Source organism: Solanum stenotomum, chromosome 8 (genome assembly GCF_019186545.1).
Source record: "Solanum stenotomum isolate F172 chromosome 8, ASM1918654v1, whole genome shotgun sequence".
Lineage (NCBI taxonomy): Eukaryota > Viridiplantae > Streptophyta > Magnoliopsida > Solanales > Solanaceae > Solanum > Solanum stenotomum.
The window spans coordinates 13330939-13351828 of NC_064289.1; the positions used below are offsets into that span (position 1 = coordinate 13330939).

Consider the following 20890-nt stretch of genomic DNA (forward strand, 5'->3'; position numbering starts at 1 on the left):
TTTTTTTTTTTTATATTTAGTGGGAAAAAAAATATTATTTTTATAACTTAAGACATTGATGGGTCCGTCCTTCGCAGGCTAGTTTTAGATTATCTTTTACTTGTTTAAGAAAAATAAACTTTTTTATATATACTTATATAGCATTTGATGCATGTATGTAAATTTCACTTCTTTGAACTTTCGTGTAGCAAAGCTATAATATTCTATTTGAATGAGTTAGTGTGCAGAGTTATGGCTGACAGAGGCGGCCAGGATTAGGAGTTCAAGAGTTATAAATTTTTGAATCCACAACTCTAGCGTGATAAATATTTTCACAACTCTTTCTTTATCACTAAGCCATCAATCAATTTTTTTAGGAATTCACAAGTTAGTATACATATATATTTATTTAATTTTCTATTCCAAATATAGGATCTATGGAAAAGGTATTGAGTTTGTTCGAACCCACGAATTCCCACCTAGCTTCGCCTCTGATAGCTAATATTTTAATTAATTCTGATATAATAACCATATTCTCTATTAAAAAAATACTACTATTAATAATAAATTAATAATGAATCTCCAAATCTAAAATGAGATAATTTTTCTAAAAACTTATATATTGAAAAATCTAAAACATTTAAATATTAGAAAAAAAAAAGGAGTTACATGTAATGTTTAAGTTTTTTTCTACAAGAGAAGAATGTGTTATATTCTGAGAAAATAATCAAATGTCCTTACGTACGAGTAGTATTTTATTTTGACAACTAATATATTTCATTTGATTGAAATAATCATTAATAATGTATAATAAATATTTATTTTGGTCCTTGATATATTTCACTTGATTCACATAATTCTTAATTTCTTAATGTATAGTAAAAAGTGTTCATTTTGATTAAATCTAACAAATTTATTAAAATAAAAAAGTACAAGATTTAATATGGATCCAAATGGCTAACAAAATCCAGCATTGTTGTTTCTTCGTTAGCTCCAAAGAATAAATCCATGAAATCTAACATTATTTTCTCTATTTTTTCCCACAAGATTTACTATTTCTTTTGCTTAGAACATAAATGAGTATTAGGTGAGTGAAATAATATTTAAAAAAAAAGAAAATAGTAAATTTTGATTGAAAAATATAAAGTAAATGATGTTCGATTTTATTATGTTCTTTATTTGGAAATTGGAACTAACAATGAAGAATTTTGTCAGCCACATAGGATCCAAACTTAAATTTAAAATGCTTTTTTTTATAAATCTATTAGGTTTAAGTTAAATGACAAAAATAAACCCCTTTTATTTTACTTTAAAGACCATTTTAATTATATAAAATACTATATTAAAGATCAAAATGAACATCATTGTCCTATATTAAAGACCATTTTTATCAATTAAAATATATTAAGAACCAAAATAAAACATTACCCAAAAGACGAGAGAGAGTTAGTCGGATGATAAACACTTCTTATTCCTTAATTCCAACTCGAAAGTTATGAGTTCGAGTAGAGGGAAAATAAAATAAAATAAATCAGGACCATTTTGGTCATTTTCTTGTTATATCCCCAAAAGAAACAAAAGAGAAAAGAACGGAACAAAGTTAACTCAACTCGCAAAGAGGGGGACACTCCTCTGTTGTTGAAGGAACAAGTCGGTAGTTGTCTGGTACAGACCTCAAAACTGAACAAATTCCTATCTCTGTCGCTCCTACACCCATAAATTTCAGCAAATCTGAGTTCTTTACTGTCAATTTCGCCCAATTTCGTTAGTTTCTCTTGGGCAAATTGACGAACAGGTAGCAGGTGATTCAGCTCTTCTTACTCAATTTCTAGTTTCATTTCGTCTAAGTTTCTGTATTAGTAATTTTATGTTACTTGATTTTGAACTCGGAGTGACGGATCCAAGATTTTAAGTTCTTGATTGCGAGTTTGAGTATTTAATTAAAAGAAAATTGTGTAAAAGTGTAGTTACCTTTATCAAAAAAAAAATTGTGTAAAAGTGTACTAGTTCAATTGAAGGGTTGTGGGTTGTGGTTGTAGCGACTGCGTCCCTCATGCTATATCCACCCATGTCAAATGTAACTCAAAGATTAAAGCTTTGAGAGATATGGGAGAGATATCTTTTTGCATATCTCGTATCCCGAACCTCTTAGCAAACTCAATTGTTCCATTTTCAGATACTATTGATTTAGCAAATGAAATTGTAACACTGAGTCTATCCAATACTAGATTAGAGAGTGATAGGCTGTTTCTACTAAGTAGGCGTTTGGCCATAGATTCCAAATATTTTCACTTTATTTAATATTTATGGAGGTGGAGTTGTTTTTGGTTATACTTTAAGCAAAGAATATTTGGAATAATGTTTATACTTGGATGTACTTAAATACAATTTCAAAAGTGAAAAGTGAGTTTGAAAACAAGTTATAAGCTGATTTCCAAATTTAAAATACAACTTTAAGTTGGATTTGAAATTCTTCATGACCACAAACACTGGTTTTCAAATAAAGTAAAAAGTTATTCCGGAAAAAAGTGAATAATTTTTGTGGCCAAATGTGTCCGCTTTGAAACTAGGTGGATCTGCTCTGCCTATACAAAGGTTTCTGACATGTGCCTATCACTCATCTTGTACTGTACTAACTTCCGCAGGCTCATCCATTCTTATGTTTACTTTGCTTCATCTCAAAAGTTATGTTCTATCATTTTTTTTTTTTGATTTCGTGGACTAGAAGTTTTATTGTTTTAATTTTGTTCAACTGATTTTATGACGTTCTCTGTTTTTGGGTTTTTATGGAATGTTTAACATACATGCGTAGTTTTCCCCCTTTGTTTAATGCAGAAAATGTCTAGCCTAGTGGAGAGGCTTCGTGTGCGAACAGATCGAAGACCAATTTACAGTTTGTTTGATGACTCTGATGATGAATTTGATAAGAAGTCTGAGCCTAGACAGGAAAACTTTGAGAGAATTTTCCGTCCTGACGCGGTAAATTCCCCTTGAATATTACGTTTCTATGCTAATATTTTTGTCCATTCTTTTCTTGACTAGTCTGTAAATGGGTATGTTCTCCATATTATCTTTAGTGTACTTATATTTGTAGTAACTTAGTTGCAACTTTAGGATATGACTTAGATCCTAAAGATGAATTGGGCATAACATTGGTCATCACTAGGAAAGGCAGATTCTTATTTTGGTTTACTACATATAAGAGTGTGCATTGTCTTATAAACTGAATTGCAGCTTTATGATATGACTTAGAACCTATAGATGAATTCGGCTTTGGGTCGATCATTGCGAGGAAAGACGATTATTTTTGGTTTACTTAGTTTTTCATCAAAAACTTAATCCAACATAGAGTCAAGCTTAGAGGGGAGAACTTAGCCATTCAATTTACCTTGAAGTCTATACACGGGATAAACTACAGGATTCATGAAATCCTTGCTTACTTGAACATAATTTCTTCCCATGAAAGAAAAATATGGAAGATTGTCTTTTTGATAACCATGGTGTTTGGTCAGCTCGTGCACCTCGATTAATTCTACGGAGTACATGCTATCTCCCACCAACACAGTACCAACACAATTACTGTGTAACTCTATCCAATAACGCTTGGACAAATGGAAACTGATTACCTAGTATTTTTGCCTTCGCTAGGATTTGAACCTGAGACCTCATGGTTCTCAACCCACATCATTGACCACTAAGCCACACCCTTGGGCTGCTCTAGTGCAGACCTCAAAACTGCTACCAAGTGAATAAAATATACTAGAAGCTTTTATATTAATAACTGTGGAAAGTCAAATAGAAGTCATTCTAGAACAATGAAATATTCGATCTGAAAATGAAGGGTGTAGTTTAGACACTACCCCGAATATACTATTGAATGCAGCTGAACTTCGTAAGTAACTTTCTTCCATTCATATACAGGCTAAAAGAGCGAAGTCCTAAATGTTTCATTCAAGGACTCCAATAAGTTATACTGACTTTCTACTTATGTGGATGCTTCTAGATTTTGCAAAGCACAGCTGAGTCTTGCTTTTACAAGCTATCTTTCTGTATACTTGTCGACAGCCCCTTAATTTTATAATGGTGTTGCTCCCTTTTGATTGAAATTTGATTCTTTCCCCCTGTTGGATGAAACTGAAAGTTTTTGTTTTCTCCATTCAGAAAATACCTTTCCGCTCTAGTTCATTGAGATGACATACATTGTATTTCTTAGCTTTAGCACTTTGTCCCTATGGTATTCGTGAAGTGCATCATATTTTTACTATTTGACTATTTGTCATTCCCTTTTGGTTGACCTGTTGAAAACAAGATGCCTCTGGCCTGGTATGGTAGATAGCAGGCTTCTGAAAAGTAGTAATGAGTGGTATGTACCGACCTCTTCATCTAGAGTCAAGCGTTCCTTGTGTCTTTGAATAACATTGCATTATCTCTATGCTACTTTGTGGAATTCACTGATCTAAATGGAAACAAAAATCAACTTCACAGTTTGTAACTGCATTACCATACTTGTTTTCTTTGCAACAACAGCAGCATACCGGTGTAATCCACAAGTGAGGTCTGGGGAGGGTGATGTGTACGCAACCTTACCCCTACCATGTGACGTTAGAGAGGTCGTTTTCTTTGCATGCACTTTTTTCGTTGCATGGTAATGATCTTCAATACTTTTACTTGCACCGGAGAACTGATGAAAGTTAACTTATAGAAAGATGAATCCTGTCAAGCTTGTGGAGGAGAGGGCGATCTTTTGTACTGTGAATCGTGCACTTATGCTTACCATCCCAAGTGCTTACTTCCGCCATTAAAAGCTCCTTTTCCTAGCAGTTGGAGGTGCCCTGAGTGTGTAGGTTCCTTTCCTCTTGAAAATTTGTCTGTACTATCAGAGTTTTTCTCTGTCACTATGATTTTCCATGTTTTTGTAGGTAAGCCCCCTAAATGATATTGACAAGATATTGGATTGTGAAATGCGCCCAACTGTTGCTGATGATAGTGATGCTTCTAATATGGGGTCGAAGCAAGTATTTGTTAAACAATATCTTGTGAAGTGGAAAGGATTGTCGTATCTTCACTGCATATGGTATCTCTTTGCAACAACCCTTTCTTTGCTGCTACTTTATTTGCTCTGGGCTCTGTTTTCAATTTTGACAATTTACTATCATATGAGAGCTTCTTTTAGTCATCGTTATCAAACGCGAAAAGCGCAAAAAAGCTCTAAGGTCCGTTGGGGCTTTTAGCACAAATAAAGCATAGAGTTCAATGAAGAAAGGCATGGAAAAAATACAAATATATATGTGTAATCCAAGACTAATAATTATAAGTATGAATAACTAATATACAAACAATAATTTGAAAAAAAAATGATAATGTGAAATATCAGTTGTTTAGCGTCACTTCTTTAGGATTACTCTCACTGACAAGGAAAAGTATGCCTTAGAGCCATGATGATGACACTGAAGCGCCTACTAAGCGACACAAAGCACTCAATATGTTTGAGCCTTGCTTCCTGGCTTAAGCGCGCCTTTGAAGTGCTTTGATTCATAGTACTGTTATTAACATTTTCTTAACCAGTTGACCTTTTCTCAGACTAGTGCTAGATTTCTTTTTATTTTTATTTTATCATGGTTATTAGATTTTATTGCACCTTGTTAGCAATTTTTTCTTGCGTTGTAAACTGCAATTTTATGTTGTTGAAGTTATATTCTCTTATCAAATTTCCAGGGTGCCTGAAAAAGAGTTTCTGAAAGCTTACAAGTTGCATCCACGTCTTAAGACTAAAGTGAACAATTTTCATCGTCAAATGTCGTCAATGACTAACTCCGAAGAGGACTATGTTGCTATTCGATCTGAGTGGACTACAGTTGACCGAATTCTTGCTTGCAGGTTATTTTTTTAGAGTAGATTAATAGATTTTAATTGAGCTATGGATCAGTCTAAACATTTTCTTTCAAAGCTTACACTATCTGCCTTGTCATACCAAATTTTAGTCGTTTCTAGGAGGGTAGAACTTTTTCCTTGTGCTAAAATTTTCTCTTAGCCAGTTTGTCAATTTTTTCTCTCTCTCAGCTAGAGATTTAATCTGTGAATGAAAAAATGAATGTGATCCTAGTGGGAAAATTTTTGTGGGAACACATGAAAAATTCATGAGCCTTGGATCATAAGAGTCCATAGGTAAGTCTTGAGCTTTTGTTTTGCTAGTGGAGTTGTTGATGATGGACAGTTTTACTTGAGACTTCATAGTGTCAGGTACATGTTTACCTTGATGTAGTAGTGGCCATAGGTTTGAGGGTTAAAATGATGCTTAGTCTATAATTTTTTTTATACGGTAAATAATTGTATTAATATTGGGGAAATCCCGGTTTACAGCAAGAAAGATGTTTAGTGGAGATATATTTTTGTTATTCTGGATGTGATTTGTGGGACTGTTAACTATAACCGGAAAAAATGTTCGTTCGATTAACTGGACAAAATTCTTATCTAGAAACATTACAGATTTTTTTTCACAAAATAACAAACAAAGAAAAGGTTGCTTCTGTATTGCCCCCAAGGCCTAGCTCAAGTGGCAAAAGGTGGAGGATTTGTGGCTTAGGTCACAGGTTCAAGCCCCACACCTTGCAAAGCGAAGCCCGGTATTTAAGTGGAGAAGGGTAGAGGGGCGGGCCCATTATCCACCGAGTTTAGAAGGCTGTGATTGATCCAAAGGACGGGTCATAGACGGATTTCTCGGTTATCAAAAAAAAAAAGAAAAAGGTTGCTTCTGTATTGACTTAAATGAAACCGAATTTACTGTTACTATTGCTTATAAACTTATAAATGTTATCACACGTAGCCTTCCCTTTTTGGTACGTTCCTATTGCTTTTGTACACGCTGCTGTAGGAATATTGTCATAGAGTTTGCAAAATACAGGTGTAATTGTTAATTTTGCAAAAAAATCAAATGAAATTACAATTGTTTGTAAAAACATGTATCCCTAAAATAATTATCCAGACAGAATATTTTTATGAAGACCTTTTTGAAAGAACTCTTTTAGGAAATATGTCAAAGAATGGTCTAGCTTAGATCTACTTGAAGGGCCGGGGGGGTTGGGGTTGGGGTTGGGGGTGAAGCTAGAGTGTTGCCGATGCTATTATAAGGAAAATGGACCTTAGACCTAAATCAACCCAAAAGTTAGCTTATTAGGCCAGATTTACCCAAGACCATATGAGGAGGCAACAACCAATTTTCTCAACTAAGGTGGGACGTTCTAACATTATTGCAGGCAGGGTTGGATAGTTGGAGCCTGAACTATATAATATGAGAGTCAAACATTGGGCAAATCTAGAGTAAGAATGTGTCTGACCATGCAAGGAAAATGAATATTAGGCCTAACTCAACCCCAAAAGATAGCTCATGGGATGAGGATTATCCAAAAACGTATAGGGAGACAACAATTTATTTTCTCATCAAATGTGAGACACAACAACAGTTCAAGTCCCCTAGTACTCTGGTTGCTGGACGTATTGATTGTGGGAAACATAACACCAAGCCTAACATTGAGTAAGTCAAGAATGGGCAAGAGTCTGACTCTGAAACCATGTAAAGTAAAATGAACATTGAACGTGATTCAACCTAAAGACAATTTATGAGGTGAAGATTGTCTTTTTTTTTAATCAAGCAAAAGATTTCATTGATAATAACAAGGCCAACATGGCCATATACAAGAGATATACCAAAAAGGAGAAACCTGCTTAATTTGGTTTTCTTCAAAGGACACCCAATCCTTTATAGAAACAGGAATTACATGGGTGCACCAAAAAAAATAAGGGATTGGATACTACCTTTCAATTGAGCAAAGCTCATCTCCACACCCTCAAATTCTCTCCTATTCCTCTCTTTCCAAATGACCCACATTAGCGCAAAAGAGTAACATGCCTCCCCTTGTGCCTTCTTCTTCTAGCTCCACTCTTCCAACTGATCATCAACTCCTTCACAGATCTTGACATTACCCAAGAAACACCAAACCATCTGAGTATAGATCTCCCCATAACCTCGTGGCTCCAAGATCATATTAGGAGGCAATGGCCAGTTCTTCAACCGATGTGGGACATTGAATAACTATGGCCAAAAATTAACTTTATAATTGTTTTAATAACAGTTCACACTTTTTAATGATCTTTTTTATGGTTATGCCGGCGATGATAGATGGATCCTGTGTTAAAGTTTGTGAAAGTCTAACATAATGTTTCCTTTCCACCGGTTTCTTGAAAGTTATCAATCCCACTTCTTCCTCTTGTCTCAGTTCGACCTCCAATGATGAGCCCGTGCAAAATTCTCCGTTGTTAGAGCCGGATCGATAGGCTATTAGATTGAGTTGAATGAACCTGTGCTTAACCTTTCTAGGCTCCTAGTGCTAGCTGTATCCGTCAGAGGTGAGGGCTCTACGAAAGAGCATGCTATGGCTCAAGCAACAGGTGAGCCTGTGCCCTCACTCTCTTTTTTGTGCTCTCTCTCTTCTGTGAGTCTGTGCCCCGATTTCTTTTTCTCCAGTCCTGTATGGCAATGATAATTTTTTAAGAAGTGAATGTTAAAGCTTTAAGTTTGTAGAAGTCATATTGTTTAATTGCTTTTTGATTAGAGGAGAGTTTTATTAAGAAACATCGAGTCAGTGCCAAAAAATATATCTACAGATTGTGTATATTACTTAACCCGAGTTATTCAAGCTTGTCTAGCTATCAACAGAACACAATATTCTCTCCTACACGAAAAATACAAGTGAGATGAAAAGGATCTTTTAATAATTTCTGTTGAGCTAAGACACTTTCTACCCTATTCTTATTATTTATTTCTCTCATTCCATATACTCCAAAAGAGATGTCAATATGATGTTTACCAGGCTGCGATTCTTTCATTTTCAATCCTTTGTAATCTCCTTCAGTCCTACTTGTATTTTTTTTCTCGACTGTCCTTGGTAACAATCATGATATGTTAAATAACTAGAATACAAGGATATGCATCTACAAAGCCAACCTGCGATTCTAAGGAGAGGTCATATTGTTCAATTATGGTGACGTCCATAACGAAAATAGCAAACTACAAAGTAATCGCATTTGAGAAAGTTAAGAGTTCTATGAACACTGTGCTCCTATGTGAATCACGTTCTTTTCATAGTCAGGTGGTTTCTTGTTTATGGTGGGAACTGGGAAATTCTGAGATGGTTCAGATTTAAGTGGGTGATCCCGAGTACTGTGAAAGAAACAATGTTTAGTTGGGCCTTTAAAAGAAGGAAGAGAAGATGCAGGGAGTGTGATTTTGCTCCTCTGCACTTATGTGGATCATATGGAGAGAGAGAGAGAGGAATAAGAGAGCTTTTGAGGGAGTAGTGAAGGACTTTAAACACTTAAGGAATAGTCTATTTCCTTGTTTCTTTTTGGTGCACCCATAAGATTCCTACATGTATAGATGATTGGTGCTATTTGTAGAAAATCATTTTTTGTAAGGTTTTCTATTTTTCGGTATATTTCTTGTATAAGGACACACTTTTGCCCTTTTAAATAAAATTTATTACTTCATCAAAGAAAAGATGAACAGTGTGCTCCTATCAAGAACTAACGTAAGCCTTGAGAATTAAGATTCATCTAACTTAGTGGAACTTATTTTTGTAGATCTGTATATCATACTATGTTATTTGTGATAATTGTTCTTATTGCATTTTGCCATGTACTGAAAATCTTGGTATATTGTCAATACTTAGAATGATTTAGAGAGTTGTAGAATACTTCACCTATTGCATTAATGATTTTGGTGCTAATGGAATATTGTGATGAGTGATGACTTTTGTGGGAATATAAGATACCAAGTGGCCAAAATGTGCAAGAATCAGTTCTGGAAAGTGGAAACAGAGATGGTGTAGTGATGTTACCTATGTCAAGTTTTTCTGACCATGTAACATATCTAGCCTAGGTTTCTTTTAGAAAGTTTATCTCTGTTGGTAAGATGGATTATGTTTGATGCTCGTGGTTATTTTGTGCTAATTCAAAAATTTCCCCCATCTTTTGTGGTTCTGAAAGAACAAGTGAGCAATGTATAAATTTTAGCAGAAATTGTTTTGCTTATAACACCTATTTTCTTTAGTTTTTTTCTTAAACAGTTCATTTGTGGTGTATTATTTGGGATTTAGTCAAAGTTTCAGGTTTAATTGCACTAAGTAATTGCTATTGTACTTACAGGGGAGAAGGGGAAGAGAAAGAGTATCTTGTTAAGTGGAAGGAGCTTTCTTATGATGAGTGCTACTGGGAATTTGAATCGGACATTTCTTCTTTTCAGCAGGAAATTGAACGATATGATAGAGTTCAGTCTCGAGTTGACAAAGCGTCTTCAAGTAAACAAAAAAGTGTGCCTAAAGAGACTACTGAATTAAAACTGAAACCCAGAGAATTTCAACAGTATGAAAGGAGTCCCGAATTTCTTTCTGGAGGTATCCTCGATTTTTCCTTTTTTAAAATCATTCTATTCATCTGAAAGAGTTCTATTAATCTTCATTTTTTTGGTTGAAATAAAGGCTCACTGCATCCGTATCAGCTTGAAGGGTTGAATTTCCTACGTTTTGCTTGGTCTAAACAAACGCATGTGATACTTGCAGATGAGATGGGGCTTGGTGAGTCTATTTTTCTTCTTCCCCTGTTTCTAGTCTTTTTTCGTATCATTTTCTTAAATAATAATTACTTCTACGTGATTTCTAGGTGAATTAGTGTTACTACTCGTGTCGGCATATAGTTTCTTCTATAACTCTGCGGCGTTGTTCTTTTCTGATGCATTATATGGCTTGCAGGCAAAACAATACAGAGTATTGCATTTCTAGCCTCTCTTTTTGAAGAGGATATCTCTCCACATTTAGTAGTTGCTCCTCTTTCTACATTGAGAAATTGGGAGCGGGAGTTTGCCACTTGGGCTCCTCAAATGAATGTGGTAAGTTGGATTCTTTTTGATTTATATCATGAATATTTGATGTACTTTTTCTAAGGAGAAGTGATGCTGTAGGTTATGTACGTTGGTTCTGCACAAGCTCGTGCTGTTATTAGGGAATATGAATTTTTCTTCCCCAAAAATTCTAACAAGATCAAGAAAAAGAAATCTGGTCAGACAGTTGGTGAAAGTAAGAAAGATAGAACAAAATTTGATGTCCTTCTGACATCGTACGAAATGATCAACATGGACTCGACGTCTTTGAAGCCTATAAAGTGGGAGTGCATGGTAATTGCTTTCTCAAGTTTGTTGTTACCTGTTTTATGTTTTTTTTCCTTAAGGGCTCTGACATTCGTATTTAGATTGTTGATGAAGGTCACCGTCTCAAAAACAAGGATTCAAAGTTGTTTTCTTCATTGAAGCAGTACTCTAGTAGACATCGTGTCCTTTTGACTGGAACTCCTCTTCAGGTTTGTTTGTAATTTGCATGCTATATAGGTGTTGTTTTTAAATATCTTGTTACTTGTACTATTTGAAGTGTTATACTGCATCAATCAAACAAAGCAAACTCTCTCTGAATTGTCACTCTTCATCTGTCTTTCACATTTTTGACCAGTCATTCTACTACTGGAATCATATTCTCCTAGCACATTTATAGAAGGAACACTATTGGTGAAGGGAGAGGCGAATAGTGAAGTTTACAAGTTCTATAATAAGAAAGATGATCATATGTTAGTGGTTACATAGTTATGGAAATGAATCAAATGCAATTAATTCTAGCTGTTCAGAAATTGCCTCCTTTTAATTGTTCTCTCAAGGAAAAATGCTCCCAGACGATTTCCAAGAATTTTTCTCTCCTACTTCTTAGGACTGCAGAGTACTCTTCCCGGAGTGTTTTCACCGGATTAGGATCTTTTCTTTCTCAACCAACAGTTACCACCCACTGCGATTCCCGAAAAATATGATTTTCCAAGGACCTTTTGTAACCTGACGGAGGAAAATAGAATTTACTTCACAGCTGGATTCAAATCTTTTGATATCACCCGATGGACCTCTGGCCAGGAAGTTTGGTTCGACTGGGTAGAGAGAAGCAACATGATGGCAAGAATAACACTTAGTAAGAAAGTGATGGAGTGGATATGTTTTATCCTAATGAAGGTTCCAATGACTACAAGAACCTTGTGAGAAGATGGAGGACAAAGGATGAGGTGGCTGAATATTTTTGTACTAGGAAGTACAATGCACATGTATTGTACATGAGTATCTTCTTTCTCAAAGGTGAAGATAGGTCAGTTATCATTTTGCCAGAGTCAGCTTTCAATGCTGGATGGAGAGACACCACTTTTAATATAGAAAACTTTATTGAAGGCACCCCCAATTTGACTTTAAAGCCCCTTCACAGAATGTCCAACATTAACTTCCCGTATGCCAAGGTAGTTGAAGATGCTCCCAAGTATCAATAAAGTGTAAAGCAAACATCTCAATCATAGCTCGTTTCCAATTGACTGGTAGTAGTGGTGTAGGAGGGTCACTTTGTCTTTTGTTTCTCTCCGAAGAGAATACAGTCATTCATTAACTTTACCTGGATAAAAAAAATGAATATTGTCATTCATCATCCTTTCAGGGGTTTCTGATAATTAGAATGTAGAATTTTGTCATTTATCTAAAACATTTAACTCACCTCCAGCACTTTTCATATTAATAGTATTGTTTCAACAATAATAACAACAGGATGATTAGAATTGTAGTAATAATGATATTAGTAGCAATGATAGTAGTCGTAGTTGTATTGAGAATAATAATACTAGTACTAGCGGTAGAACTAATTATTATGATATTAATAATAATTGTTATTAACGTGAGTATCGTCTATCGTCATCTCATCACCATCATCAGTTATTTACCAGTAACAGTGAAATGCAAAACTAACTTGTATTAGTTATGACACTCCTTTTCTCCCTGTCTTGCAGAACAATCTGGATGAACTTTTCATGCTTATGCACTTCCTTGATGCTGGGAAGGTTAGTGCTACCACATATTTTTCGACGCATTTGTTTCTAACTAATTTACATGTTGATTTATTATAATGTGAAATTTTTATATGGAACTTGATTGTAGTTTGGAAGCTTGGAGGAATTCCAACAGGAATTTGAGGATATTAGTCAGGAAGAACAGATTTCAAGACTTCATAAAATGCTGGCACCCCATCTGCTGAGAAGTATAAATCTCAAGCTTTTTTTCGTGATTTGTCAGTAGATGTATAAGTAGTTTATGGCTTACATTGATTTGTGAAAGTAGGCATTATCAGGGTGTTCCAACATGCTACTCATACATCTTTGCTTGATTCCTAAATTGTCAGTCTCTGTTGTATGCTGTCAAGCCTTTGCAAACCGCAATACATTTATGTCATATTAAACTTATTTGTATTGTTCGTCTTTCCATTAAATACTGTATCCTGTACACCTTTGAGGATGGGTGGTCAAACAACCAAGAGTTAGATGCCAAGTTCTCCTTACTATCATTTGTTGTTGGAAATTCTTTCTCGTTGGCCTCCTCTCAAATCAAGCACAACATCATTAGATATTTAGATGACTATAGTCGTTCTCCTGAAGCCCCACATGCATGCTTATTCCTGTGTAACTCATAGGTACAGATTACAATTCTGTACCGGGTCAAATGGATTAAGTTTCTGAAGATTATGTACATCTTTCTAATTACATGTACTTACAGTTCCAGAGTGAAGCTTATAGTTAAGTTCACAAAAAGGTTCATGGGCTAGGGCAGTGCTTCAAGAAACATGATTATGTTCATCTTTACGTGGAACTCTTGAGCTTTGGTGTAAGTGTGTTTTGTTGGCTACAGGGGTCAAGAAAGATGTCATGAAGGAGCTGCCTCCAAAAAAGGAGCTCATTTTGCGAGTGGAATTGAGTAGCAAGCAGAAAGAATATTACAAAGCAATTTTGACACGTAACTTCCAGATACTGGCTCGCAAGGGAGGTGCTCAGGTGCTCCAGCTTCTTCTTGTTTGGTATATCCTTATTGTTCTGTAACAGGAATTCTGACCTTGGTTGATACTTGTCTATCAGATTTCCCTCATAAATGTTGTTATGGAACTGCGCAAGCTCTGCTGTCATCCATTTATGTTAGAAGGAGTTGAACCAGAGGATACTAACGAGTTTACCAAGTACACTTCTTATCTTATAATCTATTTTATTGATTTCTTGCCTTCAGAAAATCAAGTTTTTTGTAATTTTATAGAGGATTTTGTGGCCCCTCTGGTTATTAGCTAAACTGTAAGCGGCCCCATTATTCTGGTCTTAGTTCCAGCCTTTTTAGTTTCCAAAAACAGCGTTTCATGGTCAGTTGTTAATGAAAATCTAGAAAAGATGTTACCAATTGGATATCTGTATTTACCTTATAGAAAGAATAAAACAAAAATAATTAAGAAGGTATGTTGGAAGTCTTATCTTTTTTCTTTGTTAACGAAGGAATATAGCATGCAGAGGGTGAGGGGGTAACCATCTCTGGTAGGGGTGGAGTAGGAGATACATGATTTATGAAGAGGGTGAGGGGGCAGCAATCTCTGGTAGGGGTGGAGTAGGAGATACATGATTTATGAAGGGAATCTGGGGTTCAATTCGGGTGGGGGTTGTTGTTATCTGTGACCGGGATAGAGGCAGAGAAAGGTGGGTGGTTTCCCATCTTTTCACTAATAAAATCCGGAAACTTTGTCAGCAACTAGAGCAGGTAGAAGAACAGCATATTGTGGGTCGAAGAGATGTGGTAGTGAGGGCTGTGACCAAGCCGATGGGAAGGGGAGAAGTTGTTCAGGGGAAAGATAGGGGTTGGCAGTTGTGAGAAGATGATAAGGGCTGTGAGGCTAAGGGAATGTGGTAGTGGTGCTTCTCTGAGTAGGGCCATTAATGTTGGATGGAGGGGCGATAAGTTAAGTGAGAGTGGTTCTTTTCTCCCTTTCCTGATGGTGTCAGAGTGGTGTCTTGCTATGTTGCTCGGACTCTTCAAAAATGCCAACGGGTGCGTGTTGAATTCGCCAAAAGTAGTGTATTTTTGAAGAATCCGAGACGGGTGCGGCATCAAAAGTGAAGAGTCCGCGCAACTAAGGTGTCTTGTTAAGTAAGTAGCGTTTTGCTGTGTTGCTTGGATTCCCCAAATTCTTGCACCAGTGTTGGATCCTCAAAAAATGCACTACTTTGGGAGGATCCGACACTCACCCAACAATATTTTTGAAGACTACGCAATCGACATGTTGCTCCCTTTTCAACTTTTCTTTTAATGTCTCCACGTCAAAGTGTTAAATTTCCCTAGAAGAAAATGTTTAGCGCGATTCTTCTATTTTTTTTAATGATACCATTTAATTTGGACAAAATCTATTGTGTTAATCTGGAAAATATTGTGTGGTCAAAGGAGTTTCATATGATCATTAGGGGCTAAAGTGCGGAAGTTCTTTTAGGAGACTGGAATTTTATGAATTGCCTAAGCACTAATGTTGCCTAGTGAGATCGTTTATGATCCTGCCTGCAAGAAGGGTGTGCTTAGAGCTTTTTTTTTTTAAGTAAAAAAATGTTCATTTTTGAGTTCTTTCAACCAACCTATCTTATCTGCACTGTGGATCATTTTGATTTGGCAGACAGCTGCTGGAATCTTCTGGCAAATTACAACTTCTAGACAAGATGATGGTTAAGCTTAAAGACCAAGGTCACAGAGTTCTTATATATTCGCAATTTCAGCATATGCTCGACTTGCTAGAAGACTACTGTACCTATAAGGTAAAGATACTAGTTCATTATATTATTTTAAACCTGATTTGGTATTCATCTTTATTATCTCAAAATTTGATGCATTTTTACCTGTTAATGTTTGTAGAAATGGCACTACGAACGGATTGATGGAAAAGTTCCTGGGGCAGAACGACAAATCCGAATTGACAGATTTAATGCAAAGAATTCTTCAAGATTCTGTTTCCTGCTATCCACTAGGGCGGGAGGTTTAGGAATTAATCTTGCAACTGCTGACACAGTAATTATTTATGACAGGTAATATTATATTCGAGAATACCTTATCAAAAAATAAATGATACTTGTTATATTCGAGAATCCTCTCTCTCTCTCTCTCTCTCTCTCTCTTTCTATCCAAATGGCTTCTGGTCTCAACTTTCATAGCACCGTGAGAGATTCCTGTAATTCTTGGATCAATACTCTACTTTGCTGTTTCAAAATGGAAGCATGCCATTGATCAATCACCTAGGCCACAATGTTGTAAAGACTTCCATCTAAGCCTAATATTTCATTTTCACACATCTTGAGTCAATACCCTAATTTGCCCTTCGAAAACATCGAGGATTTCCTCCTTGACCGAAAGCATTTTGTGTCATATGTCATTGATGACCTTGGCAACATGTTTATAAAAGCATCCATCAAAGCTAATAGGTCAGTCTTTGATATTTAGAACTCTTTCATTTTCAGGAATAAAGCAATAAAAACTGCCTTTTGGATTTTATCCTTGGCTCATAGACTTCCTCCTCCAAATGATAACTTAATCTACACCTTTGATATTCTGGAATCTACTAAAACCGCACTGTTGAGAGTAGGTATCTGTCTCATCGTCCACATGTACAATTCTTGTTGCAAGTGAGAATACCTCATCGTTCAGCTTTTCACTATCTATCATATTTCCATCAACTATAATTTTTTCAATTTCTTTTTATGGTACAATTTTTTTTGTTTTGATATAGTCAGAGAATCTCATAGATGGTATTAAATTCTCTTACTTCATCAAAACAAATAATAAATAAATTCATTAACGGTATCCAGAATTTCGTAGATGGTATCAAGAAGATGCATCTACTTCCCAAGGTAGGGGTAAGGCCTGCGTACACACTAGACTCTATCCTCCCAAGATCCCACTTGTGAGATTACATTGGGTATGTTGTTGTTGGTATCATGAAGATGCAGTATTTTTTTTTTTTTGGGTAATGGTAACATTCTATGTATTAACAGGTATACTATACAGTGGTTTTTGTTTGATCCTAGATTCTTCTGCAATAATTTTCTGTTGGCAAATACCTTCTTCATTCATCATCTTTTCAAAGTTATCCTCTACTTTGGTTTGTTATCAAGACAAAGGTTACACTCAAAACTAGGCATTTTCTTGGTCCTTTAAGCCTTGCATGTTGCTATATGTTGACTTAATAGAGAAACAAAACCTTCTCAGTTCGTTCTATGTTTGCTCTTTCACGATAGAATTGTGATTTTAGATTATCTAAGCTATTTCAACAATATTTGTTATTCTTAGGTGTATTTGGGAAGTTTCTAGCATTGAATACGTGATAGGAAATGGACATTGGACCTAACTCAACCACAAAAACTATCTCATGAGGTGTGGATTGCGCAAGACCATATAAGGAGACCAAGTCCTCCATTCACTACTGGTGTGCAATCTAACACTCTCTGTACGCTCAGGCTTGCCAACTGGAATGTGTACAATATATATGAGGGCCAACTTGGTTACACCAAGAACTAGGATGAGTATGTTTGTTAGATTCCCCGGTCGGTAGTGGATGGGTGACTTGGTCTCCTTATATGGTCCTGACAATCCTTACTTCATGAGCTAGCTTTTGGTATTGAGTTATATCCAGTGTCCATTTTTATCATGGTATCCGAGCTGACACAGGTCTTGAATTTGAGTCTCACCGCCTCCAATTATCAAAATGAATTTCCGCATGCTTGACCATGCAAAAGAATTAGACCGAAACATGAGGGGACATCTGAAGACATAATTAAGTTAGCATTGTCAAAGACGCTTAAGCGTGGAAGCTCTAGGGAGGCCTTCGCCTCTCTTCAGTGTAGTCAGGGACAGAGCTAGAGACCAAGCCACGGGTTCAGCCAAACCCTATAACATTGGTTCAAACACTTTATTTGTCTTAAAAACTTCATTTCATATGTACAAATTATAAATTTAGATCCCATTAACTTAAAAGGGCTAGAATCCTGAACCCCATAAGCTTCAAAACCTGGCTCCACCTCTGTTAAGGTAAGGCATGAAGGTGTGCATGAGTTCTATCTTGAATAAAGCAGTACTAAACAACAAATATAATTGTCAAAAAGTGTATTAGCTGTTACCCTTCGAGGTGGCCCAGTGATTTGGGCTTGGGACTTCCATGTTGGAGGTCTCAAGTTCGAAACCCCTTGCCAGCGAAAGCAAGGGGTTTGTCTTCTGGGTCGAGCTCGTCACACCAGGCTTGCCTCGTGCGGGTTACCTCTCCTATGTGGTTTGTGAGCTATTGCATAGGAGCAGGGGTTTTACCCTGTGTGCACCCAAAGGGTAGCGGCTGTGGGTTTCCCTTGTCACAAAAAAAAAAAAGAAAAAAAAAGTATTAGCTGTTAAAAAAAGTATTATGGATGAACTTGTTACTTTTTTTCTTGAATTGCATATGTATTTATCTAGAGTTTTCCATCATTGACAACACTGTGTTAAGTAAATAAAAATGTATTTTATCCAATAGTGTAAGCTTTTAAATGAGATGGTCAAGCACTTCAACAATACGGTATGAAATGTAAAAATGTATTATCCAATTCTGGTTCCCCCTTTAGGCGTTCTGTCTCAAATCTATAGAAGAGGGAAGGAAAGGAACTTCTTTGCAATTTTCTTTTCTATGTGCTGCGATTCCTCTTGCTTATCTTTTAAGTGTATCTTTCAGTGATTGGAATCCCCATGCTGACCTACAAGCAATGGCTAGAGCTCATCGGCTTGGACAAACAAATAAGGTTACAATTTCCTCCCTTCTGGTGTTGGCCCTAAGGAAAAATATACTCATTAGCCTTGCTTCTATGGCAAAAGAAGAGGTGGTTATGTTGACATTGATTTCTTGGCCTGTATCTAAAGTTTTGATAGTTTTTTTATATTTGATATTGCAGGTAATGATTTTTCGACTCATATTAAGAGGAACCATTGAGGAAAGAATGATGCAAATGACTAAGAAGAAAATGGTTTTGGAACATCTAGTTGTTGGAAGGCTTAAAGCACAAAATATCAACCAGGTAACTTATTCACAATCTTTGAGCTTAAGACTAAATGTGAGCTACTGCATTTTTTTATACAGGTAAAAAAGCTAATGTTTAGAGATATCTAAATTCTAAGGTCATTTACCTTAAGCTAATGGTTAAATATCCACTCCAACCAAATGGATTAGTAGCATCTAACCTTCAAGGAGTGGTTTGGAGTTGAAATTTCATCAGATCATCTGCAATTTCTTTCTGTCCATACATCCAAAAAATACTTGCAGGGATCATTTTCCAAATTTTCCTGATCAACTTTCCACAAAATCCAACTCTCATATGCTTCTTTAATATGCATTCTGTGGACGGTCATCATTATTGACTGTTGTACGATGAAAAGGTGGCTAATTACAATCTTAATTCAGGAAGAACTGGATGATATTATAAGGTATGGGTCAAAAGAGTTATTTGCTGATGAGAATGATGAGGCTGGAAAATTGCGACAAATACATTACGATGATGCTGCAATAGATAGGTGAGTTTACGTTATGTCAGGTTCACTTTCTCCTCCTTTACTTTAGTTCTCTTCAGGGTTGGTATTAGTTTATGTTACATGAATGTAGTGATCTTTCTCTTATTTTGTTTTCTCAGATTGCTCAATCGCGATCAAGTTGTAGATGAGGATGCTACCGTGGACGATGAAGAAGAGGATTCATTTTTGAAGGCCTTCAAGGTATATCTCCTGTATAACATTTTTATAATTGGAAGGTGATTTGCAGTGCCAATGGATTGTGTTACCTGTCTTCCCCCAACATCTATCTAATAAGGAGTTGGGGATAATCGCTATAAACATCCATTCCTTAGGACATACTTTGTCCCTCCATACGTTCCGTAGGGGCAGATAGAGCTATTTATAGCGCGGGAGGATGCACGACACCCACACAGCATGACCCCATTGCGTGTGCCATCAGTCAGGCAAATCTCCTCTTCTCGCAGCACAGGGTTTTCTTGCAGAACCCCTGGGGTCTGGCTTTTATACCCACGTATAAAGGGATAGACAGTCTAAGAGAGTGCCAAGAAAAAACACATACCTATCACTTTTGGAAGGTTAGAACCCTCGATTCATCCGACTCAAGGAGAAAAAGAGAACAAGATGGGGGGCTGGTCTCCTCACAATGCGGGAGTAACACTTGGTACCCTTGGGCCTTAACAGTTGGTTATGTGTTGCTTAACAACATTTCACCACTTTTAAGCCTCAACACCAATTCGCTGGGACTTCCAACTCATTTCAAACCTCTAGATTCATGTCTTAAGCACTTCACCTACGTCATTTGCCCTTGTCGACACATTTAAGATCATTTAAACACGTCACTAAGCTCAAGGTTAACCATAATTAGGGGTGTGTTTGGTATGGAGGAAACCATTTTCTGGAAAATGTTTTCCAATTTTCCCATGTTTGGAAAATGTTTTCCAAATCAACTCATTTTCCTCAAATTTAAGGAAAATGACTTCCCTTCCAAAATTAAGGAAAACATTTTCCAAAACTCCACTTCATCCTTTATTTTTTTTCTTACCATACCCCATGCCCGACACAAGGCCGTCATTCTTTTTTTAAATATTTTTGGGAAATATTTCAATTTTTTTTTTCATTTTTTACGCCCCCCAACCCAGGCCATCCCCTTCAATTTTTTTTTGTTTAAAAAAATTGTTTTAGGAAAATATTTCAAATTTAAAATTTTTTCATTTTTACGCCACCCCCTATCCCCCGCCACCTCCACCCAGGCCATTCTCGTCAAAACAATTTTTTCTTGAAATATTAAAAAACTATCATTTTTTACGCCACCCCTCCCTCTACCCCCCGCACCACTCCCACCCATACCACCCCCGTCAATTTTTTTTTTTTAAATTGTTTTTGAAAAATATTTCAAATTTAAAAAAAATCTTTTTTTATGCCACCCCC

The 20890-nt window shown here is 36.2% G+C and overlaps 1 protein-coding gene across 1 annotated transcript in view; it reads left to right on the top strand.

Moving 5' to 3' along the window:
* Positions 1-1571: 1571 nt before the first annotated feature.
* Positions 1572-20890, top strand: part of LOC125874504 (CHD3-type chromatin-remodeling factor PICKLE-like) — a 39901-nt gene continuing 20582 nt past the window's right edge. Inside the window, exons 1-20 of the mRNA XM_049555404.1 lie at positions 1572-1781; positions 2815-2958; positions 4682-4819; positions 4899-5053; positions 5695-5856; positions 10180-10427; positions 10512-10607; positions 10782-10918; positions 10991-11203; positions 11278-11385; positions 12886-12936; positions 13034-13133; positions 13778-13920; positions 14002-14099; positions 15564-15702; positions 15800-15969; positions 18633-18699; positions 18850-18972; positions 19356-19465; positions 19582-19663. Of these exons, the coding sequence (XP_049411361.1) occupies positions 2818-2958; positions 4682-4819; positions 4899-5053; positions 5695-5856; positions 10180-10427; positions 10512-10607; positions 10782-10918; positions 10991-11203; positions 11278-11385; positions 12886-12936; positions 13034-13133; positions 13778-13920; positions 14002-14099; positions 15564-15702; positions 15800-15969; positions 18633-18699; positions 18850-18972; positions 19356-19465; positions 19582-19663 (2481 nt within the window). The 5' untranslated portion in view covers positions 1572-1781; positions 2815-2817. The remainder of the gene's footprint in view (positions 1782-2814; positions 2959-4681; positions 4820-4898; positions 5054-5694; positions 5857-10179; positions 10428-10511; positions 10608-10781; positions 10919-10990; positions 11204-11277; positions 11386-12885; positions 12937-13033; positions 13134-13777; positions 13921-14001; positions 14100-15563; positions 15703-15799; positions 15970-18632; positions 18700-18849; positions 18973-19355; positions 19466-19581; positions 19664-20890) is intronic.